The sequence below is a fragment of the Gossypium hirsutum genome, chromosome D11 (assembly GCF_007990345.1).
Source record: "Gossypium hirsutum isolate 1008001.06 chromosome D11, Gossypium_hirsutum_v2.1, whole genome shotgun sequence".
NCBI classification, from domain to species: domain Eukaryota; kingdom Viridiplantae; phylum Streptophyta; class Magnoliopsida; order Malvales; family Malvaceae; genus Gossypium; species Gossypium hirsutum.
In genome coordinates, this window is record NC_053447.1 from 12,715,316 (window position 1) to 12,734,944 (window position 19,629).

At 34.2% G+C, this 19,629-nt stretch overlaps 5 protein-coding genes across 12 annotated transcripts; 2 read left to right on the forward strand and 3 right to left on the reverse strand.

Moving 5' to 3' along the window:
• Positions 1–3,844: 3,844 nt before the first annotated feature.
• On the reverse strand, positions 3,845–4,814 carry LOC107923286 (calmodulin). Its single transcript, XM_016853491.2, has 4 exons — positions 4,640–4,814; positions 4,394–4,551; positions 4,221–4,298; positions 3,845–4,144 (listed from the first exon to the last, which is right to left on the reverse strand). The coding sequence occupies exons 1-4, from the start codon at positions 4,713–4,715 to the stop codon at positions 4,007–4,009; spliced, it is 450 nt and encodes a 149-aa protein (XP_016708980.1). The 5' UTR covers positions 4,716–4,814; the 3' UTR covers positions 3,845–4,006.
• Positions 4,815–6,350: 1,536 nt separating this feature from the next.
• LOC107924420 (2-methyl-6-phytyl-1,4-hydroquinone methyltransferase, chloroplastic) lies at positions 6,351–8,975 on the reverse strand. 2 transcript variants are annotated; one of them, XM_016854866.2, is made up of 4 exons: positions 8,777–8,975; positions 8,084–8,518; positions 7,417–7,723; positions 6,351–6,629 (listed from the first exon to the last, which is right to left on the reverse strand). In XM_016854866.2, exons 2-4 carry the CDS (start codon positions 8,488–8,490, stop codon positions 6,474–6,476), a joined length of 870 nt encoding a protein of 289 aa, XP_016710355.2. In that variant the 5' UTR covers positions 8,491–8,518; positions 8,777–8,975; the 3' UTR covers positions 6,351–6,473. The 2 variants fall into 2 exon arrangements, with proteins under 2 accessions (XP_016710355.2, XP_016710354.2); XM_016854865.2 differs by having other exon boundaries at positions 8,084–8,807.
• A 2,267-nt stretch (positions 8,976–11,242) lies between these two features.
• LOC107924249 (ammonium transporter 2 member 5) lies at positions 11,243–13,378 on the forward strand. Its single transcript, XM_016854604.2, has 3 exons — positions 11,243–12,314; positions 12,414–12,699; positions 12,817–13,378. Exons 1-3 carry the CDS (start codon positions 11,727–11,729, stop codon positions 13,365–13,367), a joined length of 1,425 nt encoding a protein of 474 aa, XP_016710093.1. The 5' UTR covers positions 11,243–11,726; the 3' UTR covers positions 13,368–13,378.
• An 823-nt stretch (positions 13,379–14,201) lies between these two features.
• On the forward strand, positions 14,202–16,666 carry LOC107924251 (guanine nucleotide-binding protein subunit gamma 2). The gene is made up of 4 exons (XM_016854611.2): positions 14,202–14,700; positions 16,039–16,091; positions 16,246–16,290; positions 16,377–16,666. Exons 1-4 carry the CDS (start codon positions 14,575–14,577, stop codon positions 16,459–16,461), a joined length of 309 nt encoding a protein of 102 aa, XP_016710100.1. The 5' UTR covers positions 14,202–14,574; the 3' UTR covers positions 16,462–16,666.
• Positions 16,667–16,855: 189 nt separating this feature from the next.
• On the reverse strand, positions 16,856–19,349 carry LOC107924250 (uncharacterized). 7 transcript variants are annotated; one of them, XM_041106098.1, is made up of 4 exons: positions 19,246–19,343; positions 18,640–18,734; positions 18,089–18,507; positions 16,856–17,867 (listed from the first exon to the last, which is right to left on the reverse strand). In XM_041106098.1, the coding sequence occupies exons 3-4, from the start codon at positions 18,488–18,490 to the stop codon at positions 17,091–17,093; spliced, it is 1,179 nt and encodes a 392-aa protein (XP_040962032.1). In that variant the 5' UTR covers positions 18,491–18,507; positions 18,640–18,734; positions 19,246–19,343; the 3' UTR covers positions 16,856–17,090. The 7 variants fall into 7 exon arrangements, with proteins under 7 accessions (XP_040962032.1, XP_016710097.1, XP_016710095.1 ...); XM_016854608.2 differs by having other exon boundaries at positions 18,640–18,710; positions 19,124–19,343; XM_016854606.2 differs by having other exon boundaries at positions 19,124–19,330.
• Between the last annotated feature and the right edge of the window lie 280 nt (positions 19,350–19,629).

The window sequence follows — 19,629 nt, forward strand, 5'->3', positions numbered from 1 at the left end:
AAAAATATATGTGTACATATAAAAGGAATATATATAAATAAAAAAATTTAGAATAAAAATAATAATTACACTAGTAATTAATAAAATAAATAAAAAGAACATAAAAAACTAAATTGAATTGCAATTAAAAAATCTGGGGTAAATCCACAAATAAATAAAAGTAAAAGGACTAATTTGAACGCGCGAGTTACATAGAGGGGCTGGAAGGGAAATTTTCCCTTCTCCTCTAAAACGGTGTCGTTCAAAAGGATTAAATTGGAATTTAAAATAAATAAAAGGGTAAATTAAAAAAAAAACTTAATTACAAAAACATTAAAAGGCGGAGGGGCTAAATAAAAATAGATAAATAAAATTCGCAGTGGTATCACCTTCTCCTTTTTTTTAAAATCGTAAATAAGTAAAAAATAATCAAACGAAAAAAATAGTAAGCCATCTTTAAAAAGCTGCCAATTGTTCTCTTTTTTTTTTATTTCTCCTCCCTCCCTTTTCTCTTTTTTTTTTTGCAATGAAGGGAGAGGCCTCTATTTATAGCTGAGCATCCCCAAATCCAACGGTATAGATCAGTTACATCAACGGCTGAGATTAAAGGGTATCTATAAATTAAATCTCTAAGATTACAAAATCATATATTCTAAAATTGCATATCATGTCTAAGATTATATATCATCTCTAAGATTGCATATCATATCTAAGATTGCATATATCATATCTTGGATTGCATATCATATCTAAAATTGCATATCCTTAAAAATTATGTTTCCATATGTGAGCCCGGGCTAAAATTGGGTATTACACAAGTCATGCACAATGGCGCCCAAGCTCGCATGTTAGCTCGACGAATCATGGACTGCATGTTAATCTTATGGTTAAACTCCTGGAATAGTATTCAATTATGGCCGCAAAACAGAGTAACGGCCGTATTGTAACGGTTTTAAAAGCTATCGCACCGCAATATTGGCACAACGTGATGGAGGAATCGCATCATGATTGTTGTAGTAAAAAGCCATTACATAACACTGCAACAATTCTCTACTTAAAGAATTTGATCTTTTATGTTACAAAAATTATAAGGAATTGACAAATTAGTCGAAGAAGTTATATGGAAGGAGAAATGGAAGCTAAATGTGTGAATTTGGGGGAAGGTAAGTTGGAGTTGGAGGTGAAGATTGGGACATTAATGTTTCAAGGAGGAAGGTGTATTGAAACTCGAAGACGGACGGTTTGGTTGGAAAACATGTTTGGAAATTTTTTTCCTCTTCTTTTCTCGAGAAAAAAAAAAGAAAAAAAAAAAAAGAGAAGAATTCAATGATTGATTTAAATTTCAATGTAGTAGAGTAATTAAGGTAAATATGTTTAATTAATGAAAAATTAGATTCCTTCAACAAAATAGGTTTTTAAGGGTTAAAAGAAATTTAAGTGGTTAAAAAAATGTTAAATAGTTGAATAGAGAAGATTATTTTTAATTAAATTAAATAACCTATATGAAAAGATTGTGGACTTCAAATGTTAATTTTATGGCCATACCGTTAATATCGGGCAACAATTCAGTTACTATATCAAAATAAATAGATAACATTAGTGATTATATCGTAATTTTTTAAAATTTAATAATCAAAATATAATTTAGATCATACATAAATAATTGAATTTGTAATTTATTCTAGATTTAAGAACAAAATAATCCTTAAGTAACAAGTATTAGAAGCAGTAGTATGGCAGATTGCACATTCAAAAGAAAACATCAGTTCGAACTTTGTAAACGATATTTTTAAGAGAAACAATCATGAATCCTGAATATAAATCGTTAATCGAACACTTAAAAAATACCGAAAAGAAAAAAAAACTTTAATCAAGTAGGTCTTATACGGATATAAATCTAATATACTTATATGTTAATTAATTTCTTTTAGTAAGTAATTAATATTCCTCTGGCCAAAATGGAAATTTAATATTCGGAATTTTTAAATATTGTGAGTTTTATACCTTAAACTTTATAAAACAATTTATTTGTCGTGTTATATATTATTTTTATACATGTTATATACTTTTTTTAAATTGTAATGAAATGGTTATTATATCACTACTTCTATTAACTTCAATTTTTTTTTGGGCTTAGTAAAAAGCTCTCAAATTAAAAAAAATTTTAAACCCCTATTTTTTTTACACTTACTTGTGTATTTGAATTTTCACAATATAATAAAAATACCCTAAATTTTTTCAAAAAAAGTAATTAAGTCCCTATTTTTTTTGCATCCAATTGAATACTTGAACTGCCCTTAACTTTTTTCTATTAAACCCACTTGTGCCACAACCACAACGTGACATATGGAAAAAAAAAGATAAAAAATAAAAATAAATAAAAGTTGTAAAAATGATTAAATTTTAAATTTTTTTAAAAATTTTAAAAAATATAAAAATTAGGAAAAATGATAAAAATCGTAAAAAAATAAAATATATGCAAATATAGAAAAAAAATATAAATTTTTATAAAGTCGTAAGAAAATTATAAAAAAATGTAAAAAATTATAAAATTCGTAAAAAAATTATAAAAACTATCATACTAAAAGAAACATTTTATAATTTTTCTATAACTTTTATTGATTTTTATTTTTTATTATTTTTCGTCATATGTCATGTTGTGTTGCATCACATGATGGATTTAACTGAAAAAAAATTTGGGGTTGTTAGCTTTAACAAACAACAGTTAAAGTTAATGGTTAAAGGGTCTTTTTGATGTATTTTATAATTATTTATGATTTTGATAAAATTTTATAATTTTTTTACAATTTTTATAATTTTTTTTAATTTTTCATAAATTTTAAATACTTTTTTATTAAAATTTTATAATTTTTATTTTTTTTTATAATTTTTGCCACATGTCACGCTGTGGTTATGACACAGGATAACTTTAATTGAAAAAAGGGGCAGTTGACTGTTAAAGTTAACGGTCAAAGAGCCTTTTTGATGCGTTTAACAGTTCAAGTATCCAATTGAATGCAAAAAGAAAAATCAAGGGCTTAATTACTTTTGTTGAAAAAGTTTGAAGGTCTTTTTTATGCATTTTGAAAGTTCCAAGACCAAATTGAGTGCAAAAAAAAACCAGGGGCTTACTTATTTTTTTGAAAAAGTTTGAGGGCTTTTTGCACTCTTAACCTTTTTTTTTTGCCAAAAAAATAATAATCCCAATGTTTAAACATTAACGACACGTTTGGCTCAGTAGAATAGATAGCACTGTAATGTAATAGAGTTAATTAGAAATTCAATTGTTTAGTTGAATAGAATGGAATAGAACTGTAATAGTATTCTTGTATTTAATTGAATAAATAGATGTTGTAATAGTGTAAGGAAAAAAACTGAAATGATAAGAGTATCCTTAGCATAATTTTTTGTTAGGTAGATGATAATTGTTATTATTGTTAAATTTTAATAGGATTTTTATTAAATATAATTTAACAACATGTTTAATAATTACTTAATATACTTATTTTTATATTAAATTATATTAAAGCAATTCAAATATTTTATTTTTTATATTTTTTGAGTCCAAATTTTAAAGGATTAACTTAAAAATTAATTTTGTTTTGTTATTTAATGTTGCATGGACTAGGATGATACTAAAGAATTGCTATTTCGGGAAGATAAGGAATAGGAAAATAATAACCGTCCTATTAAATAGGTATTACATTCAACCAAACAAAAATAATAATTTACCATTTAATAAATAAGCGAAAGTGTTTTCTTTTTCCCCAAATTAAACATGTTGTAAAAGGGAAAGAGAAAAAAAAACTTGACTTTTAGAATTGGACTAACGTGGACAAAGAAAACAAAATTAAAAAAACTTGACTTCATTTAAAGGTTTAATTTAACTTAAATTTAAATTTAATGAGGATAAAAAAAGGACAGTTATTTGCAGTATGGTACAAGGTGAGGATATAGGAGAAGTAATTCCATTCTCCAACAAAAAAAAAAAGGTTAAAAGAATAACTGGAAAATGAGTTAGAGGTATTTAGAAGGCCATCATCATCATCCTTGCAAACTCCTCATAGCTGACTACTCCATCTCCATCCACGTCGGCTTCTCTTATCATCTGCTCTGCTTCTTCCATTGTTAGTCTTTCTCCCAGATTCATCATCACTTGTCTCAACTGCATGGCATTTAATTCAATATGAATTCCCTCCACTTGTCAAATTAGATAAGTGATGGGTAAGCAATGTTTTTACCTCGTTTGCTGATATGAATCCATCTTCATCTCTGTCAAATACTTTGAAAGCTTCTTGTAGTTCATCCATCAAGTTTTCCTGTCACATTTATGTCCATGCTTCATTCTCCACTTTGTTAAGCTTAAAAAGAAAAAAAGAGCATCACTTGCAAATAAAAATTGTTTAAAATTTACCTTCATTTTACTTGCCATAATATTTAAGAAATCTTTGAAATCGATGGTCGTCCCATTTCCTTCAACATTAGCCTCACTGAACATGCCTTGAACATCCTTTGTAGGGTTTACATCTAATGTCCGGATCACTGCTGCCAACTCTCCCATGGTAATGAACCCTGCATTAATGTTCAAAATATAGGTGTGAAGGGTAAACTTAATCTTCACTAATACTGATTAAGACAGAAAACGGCAGTATGTGCGTACCATCTGAATCTTTATCGATCAAGCAAAAGGCTTCACGAAACTCAGAAATTTGATCTTCTGTCAATGTATCTGCCATTCTGGATTTAGCGATGAAATAGGAAAGAAATGAAAGGTAGAGGAATAAGTTAGTTGCCTCCTTGAATGGAAGAATAGAATATAAATAGGGGAGTTGGTATACTTCAGCCAAAAGGAATTGGAAATATTCAAACACGCTTGAGTTTGAATTCCATTCAAAGCATTAATTTTTTCAGAAAAGTATTGAAGCCTTGAATCAACTCCCAGGAAAAAGGTTTAGAATTTCCATCAAATTCTGTGTCTTGGACTTGGCATTCCAACCCAAATTCAGCTACACCATGACTTTTTATCTTTAATTACTACCCTTTTTTTTGGGTTCACATCATAATCTTCGATGAAGTAGATCTTATATCTCTCTATTTCTTCTCATATCATAATCATAATCGTGTTTAAAAATTATATAATCATATAAATTTTGACTCTCCCTTCTCCTCCTTTATTTTAAAAAGGAAGGAATAAAAAATGCTACATTCAACTAATTCTGGTCAGAGTGGTTATTGTAGCATGAAGAATTTTCTAGCATAGGATTCAGGTTTCACACGGATGCAATTTCTTTCCTTCACCAAAAATAATGGTAATTGGAGCAAATATTGGCAACCATATTCAGCAAACATTCATTTAATCACTTTTTCCCCCTCTCATATGTTTCCTTCTTACGCGTCTTTTTTTTTTTTTGGGGTTCTGAACATCTTACGCGTTTCAAAGAAGAAAACCTATAGTTTTGGCTTTATAACTTAAAGGAATTTGATTTAAGACTATTTGCTTTTATTTTGTAGATATAGAAAAATTAAACGAATTTTAAATGATGGACAAAATCAATTTATGTGAAATCAAAAATTATTGATTAGAGTGTAGTGATCAACACATTGCGCTTTTATTGTGAGATGAAAATCATAAATCTCGAATGAAAAATACTTCGGTCATTCCAAAAACAAAAACTATTCATTATTTAATAATACTAGAAAAGGATTTTAATTGGTTTTATATCAACAAGAATAATTCCTTACTTTACAATTTCTATATCGATATTAATTATGATTATCATATTCAAATCGAACCAACCGATTGAACCGAAAATCAAATATCCAATCTATTTAACTCATACCATAAAACCCAAAAACGTAAGAGAAAAATTGTTGAACTAGTAAACAAGACTGACTAGACAGGGTAAAAGATCCATTACAAAATTGTTTGAACTAATTGTTATTATTTATTTGTATTTATGATTTTTTTTTTAATTTTATGAAAACTGATTACCGCATTGTTTATTGACAATTTTAACGGATGTACTGAACTTGCGTATCAGAGGCTCATATTTCGCTGCCATGTAGTAAAAAACCAGACGGCTTTGGGAGATGCAAATTAAACAAGGGCAACAAGCTTCACTTAAAAAGTAAGAAACGAAATGGGTAATGAAAATGCTACCACAAACATTTGCCAATTACCCCCTCTGCCTCTAGTATGTTTCAGAAAGCTATTGTGGTAAACTTGTTCATAGAGGCTGATCTGCTGAATTGATCCCTAGGCTGATCTCTGGACTTTTTTATTTTCTAATCTCTTGTTTATCTATGATAATTCAGCTTTGAACAAAGAAAACAGAAAGCTAATATGTTACACGAAAACAGGCTTGAAGATCTGAATTAAGAACAGGATAATATTAGATGATAAAACACATAGCTAGAAGATGTCTTGCATTACATACGCTATGACTAAAGAAATATAGGCAACTTGGAAGGGCAGCAGCAGGTACGGCCGCTGTTTAGATTGGTTGACCTTCCGGCACAATTTGATCCTTCAACCACATATAGATAGGGACCAATACATAATACGTAGCTGCCATGGTACCCAGTATAAAGCGCAACAGGAATGTTAATGGGTTTATTGGTTTCGATACATCCTCTGCCTTCGGGCCAAGCTGAAAAAGAATGATAAATGAAAGCCAAGAGAGTTTAGTAACACGATAAAATAGGCCTCACGTCTACATGAAATGCTATTTTCTGAAAGTTTCACTATTACAAATACAATACAAGTACAAATAAAAGTCCACCCAATTACAATGTAGAATCAAACTAGTACGTGGATGAAGAACTGGAAAGATTCAGACCAAACCGGACAAAATTCACACATGGTAGGACTGGAAACCCACATATCGCAATTGCGTATGGTGAACTCGAACTTAGATATTCAAAGACCCAAGACTTCTGCCTTAACCAACAAGCGGAGGCCTCATAGAAAAAAGGATTAAGTAACCTGCAATATCGAAGGATATTGTTTTGCACCACACACACAAAGTACCCATGTAGAATGTACTCGATACAATGACTTCATATTATGAAAGAAAGAGGGAAGGGGAGTGACTTATGTTTAGTTACTAGTTACAAAGGGGAAGAAAATTTAATATTTATAAACCGGTGATTGAGAGTTGATGCTGAGCAAACAGCAAAAGCAGAACCAGAATTTCAACAATATTGGAGACAAGGAGATTGAGGCAGTTCCAACAGAGTAATTATAGCTTATGATTATGAGTCCTTAAACTGGAGGCTAACATAGGGGAACTATGAACAATACCCTTACCTCAGATATCAAATCCTTTGCTCATAATACGGGATGTACAAGATATACAATACATGCATGGTCAACAATAGAGAAAAAGTTCAACTAAATGATGCAGCGAGCCATTGACCACATCAAAAAGTGATTACCTGCAAAGGAGAGTCCCCAGATGCAGGTTTGACACCAGTTACAGAGCACCCCATGATCAAACCATGTCTGCGAACTCCACGATACCACTTAGGGCCAATCCTTTTGAGTTGGACATCCTTAAATCCAGCCTTTTCAAACCAGTCAATGTACTCTTCCTCCTTAGGGAAAAGCATCCAAACATCCGCAAAGAAGCGTGACAACCAGAATGTCGGGTACACAGGACCAATCAGACAAGCTTTTCCTCCTAGTTTCAATACCCTATATGCTTCCTTGATGCCCCGTTGTGGGTCTGGCCAGTACTCTATGCTGAAAAACATAACAGCATGATCCCAATAAAACTTCACCAAGTTACCATCTCCCCTCCCTTAAATTCAAAATAAATCATCCATGCAAACCAGCTAGCAAATTACCATATTTTATGATTATAGATTATATACTCCGAGATGCCCCAATTGACAATATCTTCTACAAAACCATATCGTTGAGACAAGAACAATAAAACCAATCTATAATGACAAGGCCAATTAAGCCATCGTGCATAACAATTACAAAGAGCACCATCCAACCACAAACCCCCAAAATTTTACATCTTATTGTGAAAAGATATAGTCAGTGCATTTCAAGCAAACAAATTCCAGTAACACCAAAAGAGTTGGAAAAATGTACCTGCCAGCAGACACATATCTGTCGGCATAATCAGTACGGAAGTGGAGATCTTCTGCATCACCTTCAATTATCCTGCACTCCTTCAAAGGCTCCTTTTGCTTAGCCTTGGCAAGCTGGTGCGGAGATTGGTCGAGAATTGTAACATTCTTAGCATCCACATGCTTAACGATACCCAAAGTAGTGAAACCAGTTCCACCACCAACATCTACAACAATCATGTTCCTGTTGTTGAGATCGGCTGGCTCAAGTGCATCATTCCTCATGTCTTCAGTCCAGTGACCAGGGTTTATCACATGGTCATATATAATTGAGAGGAACCTGTAGAACCAAAAAGCCTCTTTTTTGTGTTGTATGAATCGTGGTTGTGAAGCTGGCCTTGATGCTGATAAGCCGCACTTTGGAGCCATTGTTGTTCCTGGCCTGGAGATCCTCACACTAAAGGCTAAACCCAAATTAGATAAGTGTTTCCCATGAAAACCTGACCCAAAAAAATCAACCCTTCTTGGGGTTACCCCCCTAATGAGAGTGAAGCTTTCTGCTCCATTAAGCATGGAAGAAGCCATGGATTAAGCAAGAAAAAAAAAACCCACAATTTTAAAAGCTGCAATATTTACTTGCTGAAAGATTTGAGCAAAATATCAATTACCAAGATAAACACCTTAAGGTAAACGAGATTGGAGCAAAAAACGGTACCGTTTTGGGCTAGCTAGGTTTAGTATTTTAGCGTCTGGCTTTCTGCAACTTTGGTTGAGACTTAAAGGAAACGGACACCACAGCTTTTGGACAGGACTCTGCTCTCTGGCGGTTTCAGTCTGCAGGTTTATTTATTTATTCACTGTAGTTAGAAATTGTTTGTTACTCTAGCTTGAATCAATTATTGTGCTTATGTTTGTGATTAGGAATTAATGGTTCAAATGTAGTGAAGTAAGAGCAGTAAATCAGCTGATGTTGGCTATACAATACGCTTATTTGTCAATCGTGGTTCGTGGACTCTTTACTCTCCTCATGTTTCTAATCCAACTTATATTTCCTTCTTTTTGTTTCATTTCTCCAACTACTTTTCTTCCTTTCTAATGAGAAATGAGAATGACATATACATGAAAATTCTTCGAAAGAGATGATTTATGGTAACCTTCCTCTTTTATAATCTTTCATTCCTTTCTTTTTCATTTTAAGTTTAACTTCATTTCCACAATTGAACAAATCAACTTCTTGTCTAATATTTCAGTTAGCAATTTCCTTTTAAAAAAATTTTTGACAAAAGTAATAAAATATATCTGTCCATATGTCAAACTGCTAAAGATCAAAAGAAATTGGACAAAAATGTAAACTCAAAAACTAAGTTTATACTTAAAAATATAAACCGAAGTAAAATTTTTTCCTTGGCCTGCCTAGATTTTTTTTAACCTTATTCCCAGACTCCTCCCTATTCCTAATTCCCCTTTCTAATTTCTTTGGCTATTGTTTTTAAAGTATCTTCATATTTCTTTAGCGCTTTTTTTTTTTGCTTCTCTGGTCTCCCTGGTTTAAAACAAAAAAAAAACCATGGGAGGTACCCAAGAACCTTCTGCTCATTTATGGTATATTCTTGCATATTGCTTCTCTTTTTCTTTTTCATTTTGTTTGTGTTTTTGCAGCATTGGATTCTCAAAGAATTTTAGAATATTCATATGTTTTTATGCTTTGATGTTATATGTGTATATATGTATATTGTGTGGATGCTTTGAGTTTAATTTTAAGGTTTATTTTCATAAAATAATTAGCATTTGATGATTTGAATAATTTTCTTCTTCTTTTTTTATGGCTTCTCAGGTACCAAAGATTCTGCTCGTTATGGTACTTTTGAATGCATCCTTTTTGGACATTTAGCCTTTGAGTCCCTCGTTTGTTTATGTTTTGCAGCTTTGGGTTTATGTATTTATTCTCATGTTTGATCTTTCTAGGCCTCTTTTCATATATATATATATGATGCATTTGTAACCATTGCTGTTTCTTGCCATGTTGTTCTTTAATTGCTTTTCATTCAATTTGTTCACACTATCTGTTTGTTAAAATTTTCCACTTGTAGTGGTGAAACACCAATTGACATCAAACTAACCAAGAAAGCCTCTGAAAGAAGAGATGGGAACCTTTTCGGTTTCGCAATACACGGAGACGGCAACATCGAAACGCTTTCTCCGACACGACTGCAACTTGTGGTAATCAAATCATTCATTTGTTTTATATAAGAAAACATCAATGATCTTTGCTAAAAACATGTTGGTGTCATTTTTCGGATAGGTGAAGGAGGGTATGCAGAAGGGAAATTGAAAACTGGAAACCTCGTTGCGATTAAGCGGCTGAACCATGGTCCGTCGGAAGAGATAACCATCGATTTCTTATCTGAGCTCAGAATTGTAGTTCATGTTGATCATCCAAATATTGCTAAGTTGATTGGTTATATAATATATTTTTTAAATTTATTTTATATATATTAAAAATATATAATAATAAGGGTCGGATCCGAGTTCAGCACATATAAAATAGGTTGGGTTTAAACAAAGTTTAAATTCATTTTCACGTCGAATTTAAGCTTATTAATCAGATCTAAAATTTTGATTAAATTTAATCTGAGCTCGACTTTGATCTAACCTGATACATGAAACTTTTAAGTAGAATGAATCTCAAATTGTAATTAAAAATTAGAAAAGTAAAATGAAGAGTTTGGGTCTTTGAAGAGAAAAACTCTAGGGCCATAGGCCTATTGCCTTGTCCCATTAAATTTATTAATTTGAGCCTGGACGTAGTCCAACAATCATTAGTCCAAGAAAAATGAATGCACTAGATTTATTCTTGAAATATAATTAAATTGGTTGGTTAAACTGATTGAATTGAAAACTGCTCAAAATTAATAAAAGTTTAAAAAATTGGGATAAAAATCATAAAATTTTTATTTTTTTAAAAAAATTATGAATTTTTAATTAATTATTTAATTGTTGTTAGTTTAGTAATTGAATCGATCAAATCGATTGAATCGGGAATCAATGGTTTGAATCGTGAAACATTTAAAAATTTCAAATTTAAAGACTAAAATAAATTTAGATGAGAAATTCAGATAAAAGGGAAAGAAGGTGTAAGGTGTAAATGAATTATTATTTTATCATATAATAAACTCTTGGACAATATCTTCGATAAAAAATAAAAAGCTTCGACAATATCAAAAGGGAAAAAGGTTCCAGTAAATTTTGATTTGGAATCCATTCCCTGACACTAACAGCTTTTGGATTCCCCGCCATACGATGATAAAACAAGAAAAAAACACCTCAGATCTTAACTTCTTATTCTGACGTTTATATTTCTTGTTCCCTTAAATCACTCTCGAAATGGCACATTTAGCCCTTAAGACAACACCAGTCTACCCACCAAAAGACATGAAATACAACAAGGTCATTGATATATTTTTATACCTGCGCCGGCTTAGACAGAAAAATTTACAAAGACGACATGATCCAGACATGTTACAACAATTTTTGAAACCTTTTTTGCCAATGTACTTGGCTCTATATAAGCACATCCGAGCCTACATCATTTATTGTCATACATACCGGACTCCGACGTCTTAATTGTTAAGCCTCACACACAAACACACCAGGTCCAACACAAAATGTCTCTGCCGTCTAACTTGAACCCTGATGAGGCTAGTCCACCCTGGCTGAACAAAGGTGATAATTCTTGGCAGCTAACTGCAGCTACCCTGGTGGGTCTCCAAAGTGTGCCGGGTCTCGTAATCCTATACGGTAGCATAGTGAAAAAGAAATGGGCTGTGAACTCAGCCTTCATGGCACTTTACGCCTTTGCAGCGGTTCTTGTATGTTGGGTTGGGTGGGGTTACCGGATGTCATTTGGGGACAAGTTCATTCATTTCCTAGGAATGCCCAATGTTTCCTTGGACGCTCAGTACCTCATCGAGCAGGCTTTTCTTGGATATTTGCCAAATGCAACCATGATCTACTTCCAGTTTGTGTTTGCAGCTATCACTTTGATTCTGGTGGCTGGGGCATTGCTTGGAAGGATGAATTTCCTTGCATGGATGTTGTTTGTGCCACTTTGGTTGACATTTTCCTACACTATAACTGCCTACAGTATCTGGTGCCCTGAAGGGTGGCTATCTAAGAAAGGCATTATCGATTACTCTGGAGGATATGTTATTCATTTGTCTTCTGGTGTAGCTGGTTTCACTGCAGCTTACTGGGTAATGACCAGAATATTATATTACACAATCAATGTTATTCTATTTTTTATAAGAAAAAATGGTTTTTAATTGAGTCAATTGTTGTATAAACTGGTGAAGGTTGGACCAAGAACCACCAAGGACAAGGAGAGGTTCCCACCAAACAATATCCTGCTGATGCTGGCAGGGGCAGGACTACTTTGGATGGGATGGACTGGTTTCAACGGTGGTGATCCCTATACAGTCAGCACTGATGCATCGTTAGCCGTCCTTAACACCCACGTCTGCACTGCCACAAGCTTATTGACATGGCTCATGCTTGACATTATTTTCTTTGGAAAGCCATCAGTGATTGGAGCCACACAGGGAATGATCACTGGCTTAGTTTGCATCACCCCTGCAGCAGGTAAAAGACCATGAGCTATGATAATAACGTGCACGATATTACCTATAGATGCATGACATGACAATGCATTTATATATCGATAGTAACCAAAGATTTTTGTCATCGTGCTTTGGTTAGGAGTGGTGCAAGGTTGGGCAGCAATATTGATGGGGATGATGTCTGGTAGCATCCCATGGTACACCATGATGGTCCTCCACAAGAAGATAGGGCTCCTCAAGCAAGTCGATGACACCATGGCGGTGTTCCACACGCATGCCGTAGCAGGTAGCCTAGGAGGCATCCTGACTGGCCTGTTTGCGGTGCCTAAGCTCAACCGACTTTTCTACTTGGTAGATAACTGGCAACACTACATTGGTTTTTTCTACGGACTCCATACAGGTCACACCACAGCCGGGTTCAAGCAACTCGGTATTCAATTGCTAGGAATCGTATTCGTAGTGCTCCTCAACATATTCACCACTAGCGTGATATGTCTGTTGATCAGGCTGATCATTCCACTGAGATTAGCTGAGGACGAATTGCAAACCGGGGATGACGCAATCCATGGAGAGGAAGCTTATGCACTGTGGGGTGATGGGGAGAAATATGAATCTAAGCTGAATTCGATTTATGAAGAATTCCCACCACCATCAAAAGGTGGTGAGGTTCAAATGAATCAAATGGCTTGATTTGATCATGTGTGCTTCACAGTCACACATTGTGGGGAATTGGTCCCATAACTTCCTCTGAATGTTTGTTCCCACTTTCTTACTGTATTGTCTGTTTGATTGTCGTTTTTCATTTCTAATGATTAGATTCCACATAAGTCGGTTGAACCAGGAAAGCAAAAAGTGAGAAATTAAGGTGCCCATCGATAGAAATAAGAACCCTACCAAGCTTTCACTCTTGTATTTCTTGTTGAATACAATCATATGTTTTGGTGCTATTTCAACTTTGCATTTTCCGTTCAGCTTTTCCTATTTTGTGAATTTATTTTTCCTATTGGAGACACTCTTAATAAATACATCTTTGACATTGTCTTATAATGTCTATGACACCAAACCAATTTATACCAATTAACCCAAAGTCAATTCAATTTGAATATTGTGAAAAGAAAAATAACAGTTAGAGAAGCTTGTCCTTTAAAATGAAATTTGTTATTTTGCATAGCACTCTTGTGATTGTGAAAGCTTCTGCATTAGTATCAGTGCTCAAAAAATTCCCAATGGAGATGGCTGGGGGAAAAGAGGAAAAAAAGAAATGCAATGGATTGAGACAAACAAGAGCCGAAAGGAATGACTAAAGTGTCTAAATGCAGATGATGGTATAATAGAAATAGACAGCAGTGATAGGAGAATTTGCCAAACAGGTGGACCGATTTTCCCTATCAACAACGAAAAGGGAATTTTTCTCCGCTGGCCGCCTGCTACAATTTCTCCACTTTTTCTCATAAAATAATTTCAATTATTAGTTTACTTCAAGTTCGGGACATTTGATATTAAATGCCAAAAGATTATCAAAATGGGTTGATTAGGAATAAGGAAAGGAAAGGAAGAAAAGGTTGTCCATTGTTTACAAATATTATTATTTTATTTTTGTGTGTGTTCATTTTTTAGGAAACCAGCAAAAGCAGAACAGCTTTCGAAGAAAACAGTGAGGAAGAAAAAAAGTCGTTTCGGAGTGAGTAAATAGAAAGGAAAATAAATAAAAGATCAAAGCTTTGTAATAACTTCAGATCTGCAGGTTTTTAAAAGAGTTGGTTGCCTTTTGACGGTGTGCTGTGAAAAAATTTCGAAATTCTGAAAAGAACTGGAATGATCCGCTGTCGTTTTAGAATGAGCAAGCCGCATTGAGTTTTTGGATCTTTGAAGCCAGGCAGGGCAGGCGAGAGTAGTAATGGAGTCGGAAACGGCGTCGTCGGCGGATGAACAGCAACTGTCCGGTTCTGCAGCTGATACCAGAGGCAAGCATCGGATTCTTGCTGAACTTAAGCGTGTCGAACAAGAATCCAAGTTCCTCGAGGTTATCCTTTTCTTTTTCTTTTTCATGTTTCTATTTTTGCTTTCCTTCTCCCTCTTTTTTCCCTTTTTCCTCTTATTTCTGGATTTTGCTTCAGTTATATTTTGCTGCCTCTTGTAAACTTTTTTTTTTCCATAATTCTCATATCCGAATGAAATTTTGTTCAGTGGTATCATTTGGGTAATAGTTTTAGTTGGAAACCAAGATCTTTATGCTTGAGTTGAGGAGGAAAACTATTCATGGTAGATCTTAGCATTGGGCTGGGAACACGAGACAACCACATCCAAAAGCTAGCTTTCGATAGGAGAGTCAAAAGTCCAAATAAACTTCCTATAAAATACTATAAATTCAATGTGGTATTCAAGTCAACTATCCACTGGAATCCAAGCGCCCCTATGGGTTGGCTTTGCAATTTAGAACCACGCCCTAAAAACTAGCTTCCAGGGTGAAAGACCTCGGCTCCATACAAAACTCTCACTACTGTCATTGTGGAATTCAGGTATCCTACCTAGCAATTAGTATCATGAGTGGTTAATAGTTTTCTTACCACTTACGTGAGGTCCAATTTAATAGGCTTTTGATAAAAATTTTAGATGTTGTGCTGGAGTACTGTAATTTATTTTTGCAAAATAGTAATTCTTGGACTTGCAAAAATCTGCCAGGGATGTTGCAGATATGCTCTTCATCAGGTTATACTGATGTTTAGGAAGTCCCAATTGGAGGCGGGATGAAGTTCCAGATCAGTCATGTTATGGCCGCTCTATATGGGATGTGCTAAACTTTCTTTCTTTTTGTCCTTTTTTACCTAATGAAATAATCTTTAGTTCTTAAAACACCATAATCTGAATTCTGAACTTTGTCGGTCTTGATTGCTTCCCGTATTTGAAGAATTAAGGTGATATTCAGTGTAAAAAGGGCTGGATGAATCCGTGTCATGACTAAGAGCTTTTGGAATTATTATTTGACTTTGACTTTGACTTGCTGTTCTTGCTAACCGTCACTTTGATTGGTCATGCTTTTAGCAATGTTATGCACTTGCACCACGTAATAAAACCTATATAGAGTACCTCAATTTGCCTTGTATTATCTAGTACATTAGCACCCCATAGACTAGCCTAATTTGTATGAAGTTGCTGATCATAGGCTCATAAATTTAGCTTTTGTCGTGCCCATTTTTGCGCATCTTTACTGCTTTCTTAGGCAGATGATGATTTCTAATTGACATGTCTTACTTTGAGCAATGTCAAACTTTAGTGACTCAAAATTTTGCTGTGTGCTGAAAAGGTACCACATTACAGTTTAGTATGTCTTATTCTTTCATGTATTTTTCATTTTTTCCAGGAAGAGATGGAAGAGCTTGAGAGAACTGACAATGTATCAACATTGTCTGAGGAGTAAGTATAATAATTTTCTTTCCAAGGAAGTTGCACAAGTAGGAGGGAGAGGGATGGGATATTGGGATCTAAACGGTTATCATTTTAACACACAAAAAGTTGTATGCTAACCAGTTTGATTGGAATTAATATCTATCTCTTGTTTCCTTCTCAGGTTGCTGCTTATCATGGAGACAATACCTGATCCACTACTCCCATTGTAATTACAACTTGTTTTGTTCTTGTATCTTTTGTTTTAGATAAAGTTGCATTTCCCTCTAATTCGTGGGTTTATTCTGATCACAGAACAAATGGTCCTATAAACCCATCTTGGGATAGATGGTTTGAAGGGCCCCAAGACGCCAAAGGTTGCAGATGCCAGATTCTCTGATTTGAGGCAATCTAACATTTGTTCCCAAGACATGTTAAAATGTTACAGCTGATTTGTTTATGTTAACAAATGTTTCAATTGACTCTTTCAACAGTGTGCAATACCAAAAAGTTATGGATGACTCAGATTAAATTGTATAATTTACTTTTCTGATTCAGAAATTTGTATATCAGATGCATCTCCTGCAGATATGAGCTTCCAAACAGATCATTCTTCTCTTTGTTTTGCCTCTTCCCGAAGTTGTTCCATATATTACCTGATTCTATGAACTTGTTTCAGGACAGTAACTCTGATTCATGAAATGAAAATCCATGGTATTAACGTGCACAATTTCAGCTCATGTTCATGCAGTCATTTCAAAGTTAAGAAAGCATCAGAGAATGAGACATGGCGATGAATTAACAGGAACTAAGAATTGGAGAAAGTTATTTCCACATACGACCGATATTACGAAAGCAAAGTGACATTCAAGTTATTCAGTCAAATCAATTTTTTAAAGGCATGAGTTCCCGTTATTGGCCCATGAAGGTTAAGCTCTGCCTGCAAGAGATTTAGATGCAATAGCTCTCACATCTCTAAACTGTCAATGGTTGCGCAGTTCCATAGGCAAGATACAGACACATGCAAGATCAAAGAACTTGAGCAGACAAAAGGTGTCTCAGCTGGAGTAGGTGTTCCTCATCTGAAATCTTAAGGCTGAGGCGGAGATTTGTTAACAGGGTTTCCTGCTCCCAAGATAAAGGACCTGAAGCAAACAATGCCTCCATTGTTGACTTGTAAGCACGAAGCTCTAGTTCATGGATATAGTATACTTTGTTCACAGGAGGCAAGGGCAAGTCTCTTTTGCCACACAAAGAAGGGAAAGCTGACTCAGCATCGGAATTATTAGGTGTGTTGTCCATCAATTTATGAGAGAATGGGATGACACAGTCACCGTTAAAACTACAGCTAGCAACGGAGCATTGATCATTATCTTCAGTAGACCAAACAGGCCTAGAAGAATCATATAAACAGCGAGGAATTTTGCCTTCCATTCTGCTATTCCTGTTAGTTGATTGCTTAATGAAGTTTTCATCAACCGCTACATGTGAGCAAGAAATATCTACCTGCTTATACGAAGGAAGAGTTCTCTTTCCATCACAGCCTCTAGAATATAGAGATGGTTTCCTTTTCTTGAAGGTTCTACCAAAGAGGGGGTCCATATTGTATTCTTCATATTGATGGGCAGAGCCTTTACTCTTTGCTCTCATAGACAGCCACTTGGTGATATTATGAGCCTCACCGTTGTTATGTTCTCCCTCTTTATATCTTGCTTTAGATTGCATGGTTGTGTTAAAATGCAATGATGTCCTAAAACGCAAGCCACCAGCTCGGTATGGAGTTTTTGGTGTAAAATTCTCAGCAACCTGCAATGTATGTAGTCTGGTTTAGATATTCTGGTTGGTTCAACACATTAGGTAGGACTTATCATATGAAGTTTGTTCTTTAAACCCTCTCATAATACCAAATCTTAAGAACTACTATGATTATTATAAGAAATAAGAGTAAAGATAAACCGCAAGCAAGAATCAAGTATACACATTTAGACAAGAATATAGGAAAAAGCATGATGATGTAAGTCATCTACCTTCCCTATTACTATCCACTTGTTGTCATGCCAAGCCTGCCTAATCCTTAAACTTGATGCATGAAATTCCTTAAGTTGTATGGACCCAAAGAACTTAATGACAAATCGGCTGCTGTTGTTTAACACTTTTGCGACCTTTGCAACCCTCCAACACTGAGTATCAAACACCTCAGCTATATCCCCAACTGCCCAACGCTTACCATTTACACTTGGAGGCAGGGGTCTAACATCCATCCCTCGCACCTTCTCTGCGACTCGTTTTTCTTCGTGGTCCACGAGCAGTTTGTACCTAACAATATAGTTGTCACCATCTGCTGAAATTATATTACCAGTAAACCAGGAGCCGTATGGATCATGTTCTCTTCTTAACACCTCCACCAAGTTCCCTTGTTTGAACTTCATATTGTCCAGGCTTAATCCTGGATAAAAATAGTAAAAAGAAAATAGAATTAATATCATAAATGTGAGAACTATAATATCTGAAGGTTTTATTACAAAGATCAAGATAGATGCTTGAAAATCTATGGTGTGAGAGTTGCAGCTAGACGTACCAGATCAAGGGGGTGACTCATTAAAAGTGTTGGAAAGGTGTAAAATTCTGGAACTTCACGGCTTAATTCAGCTATAAGACATGAAACCAATAATCCTGAAGAATTACTTATATAAGAAAACTAGCCAACAGAGGTATAATCAAATCTAAATCAATTCATTTCTCCACAAAAAGGAAAAAAATCTAAATCAATTCATTAGAAACAAGTATCCCAACCTTGATAATAGGTTATTCTGGGAACTTAGAAATAAAATTGATTCAACAAACAGCGATACCATTCATCATATTCTACACCAAACTCAGATGAACTCATGGAAACCAGGTTTTTCATTGACAGTTGGGTACATAAATCAACTCATGTTTTAGCAATCCCCAAAGATACCCAGAAAATGTATTTGTTTTCTTTATTTAATTTTAAAAAGAATTTCTTTATTAGAAAAAGGCATCAGTTCAAGAAGAGAAAAAGAAAAGGAAATAATACTTACCCAGAATTTAAAATCTTATAAAGTATATGCTAAAATAAAAACAGACTGACCCAAATTAAAATTTACAACCAATATAGAACTTTGTTCAATCCAAAACATTTAATTAATTGAAGGAGACTGGCCTGAGAGTAAAAGAGAAGAGATGGAAACGAACAGGACGCAGTCACTAACGCATCTTTACGCAAAAAATGGCTTTATTTTCGCTCTCTTTCGATTATTTGTTTTAAGTACAGCGATAAATAAAAATTACTATTAAAATACTAATCATTAATTAGGATTACCTTCAGCCTTTGTATTTTGTTACTAACTTAAAATGCAAAATTTCAAAATTTAGGTATTGATCACCTTATCGACCAAACTTTCGGGGGTCTTGCCTAATTGTAATCATAGGGATCCTTCATATAATTTCTTTTTCCAAAACCAATATTTTTGCAAGTACGAGTCTTCTCCTCCATCTTTAATGGATGCCGAATGGTCCCTTTGCGTTTCTTTGTATAGTTTCATCG

Coding starts and splice junctions, on each gene's coding strand:
- LOC107923286 (XM_016853491.2), bottom strand. CDS start 4,715: ATGGCAGATACATTGACAGAAGATCAAATTTCTGAGTTTCGTGAAGCC. Junction 4,552..4,639: donor GATCGATAAAGATTCAGATG/GTACGCACATAC, acceptor ACATTAATGCAG/GGTTCATTACCATGGGAGAG. Junction 4,299..4,393: donor TTATGGCAAGTAAAATGAAG/GTAAATTTTAAA, acceptor TAAATGTGACAG/GAAAACTTGATGGATGAACT.
- LOC107924420 (XM_016854865.2), bottom strand. CDS start 8,646: ATGGCTTCTTCCATGCTTAATGGAGCAGAAAGCTTCACTCTCATTAGG. Junction 7,724..8,083: donor AGATATGTGTCTGCTGGCAG/GTACATTTTTCC, acceptor TATGTTTTTCAG/CATAGAGTACTGGCCAGACC. Junction 6,630..7,416: donor CTGGGGACTCTCCTTTGCAG/GTAATCACTTTT, acceptor ATTCTTTTTCAG/CTTGGCCCGAAGGCAGAGGA.
- LOC107924249 (XM_016854604.2), top strand. CDS start 11,727: ATGTCTCTGCCGTCTAACTTGAACCCTGATGAGGCTAGTCCACCCTGG. Junction 12,315..12,413: donor GTTTCACTGCAGCTTACTGG/GTAATGACCAGA, acceptor AAACTGGTGAAG/GTTGGACCAAGAACCACCAA. Junction 12,700..12,816: donor TTGCATCACCCCTGCAGCAG/GTAAAAGACCAT, acceptor TGCTTTGGTTAG/GAGTGGTGCAAGGTTGGGCA.
- LOC107924251 (XM_016854611.2), top strand. CDS start 14,575: ATGGAGTCGGAAACGGCGTCGTCGGCGGATGAACAGCAACTGTCCGGT. Junction 14,701..16,038: donor AAGAATCCAAGTTCCTCGAG/GTTATCCTTTTC, acceptor CATTTTTTCCAG/GAAGAGATGGAAGAGCTTGA. Junction 16,092..16,245: donor GTATCAACATTGTCTGAGGA/GTAAGTATAATA, acceptor TTTCCTTCTCAG/GTTGCTGCTTATCATGGAGA.
- LOC107924250 (XM_041106097.1), bottom strand. CDS start 18,490: ATGAAGTTCAAACAAGGGAACTTGGTGGAGGTGTTAAGAAGAGAACAT. Junction 17,868..18,088: donor AGTGGATAGTAATAGGGAAG/GTAGATGACTTA, acceptor CATACATTGCAG/GTTGCTGAGAATTTTACACC.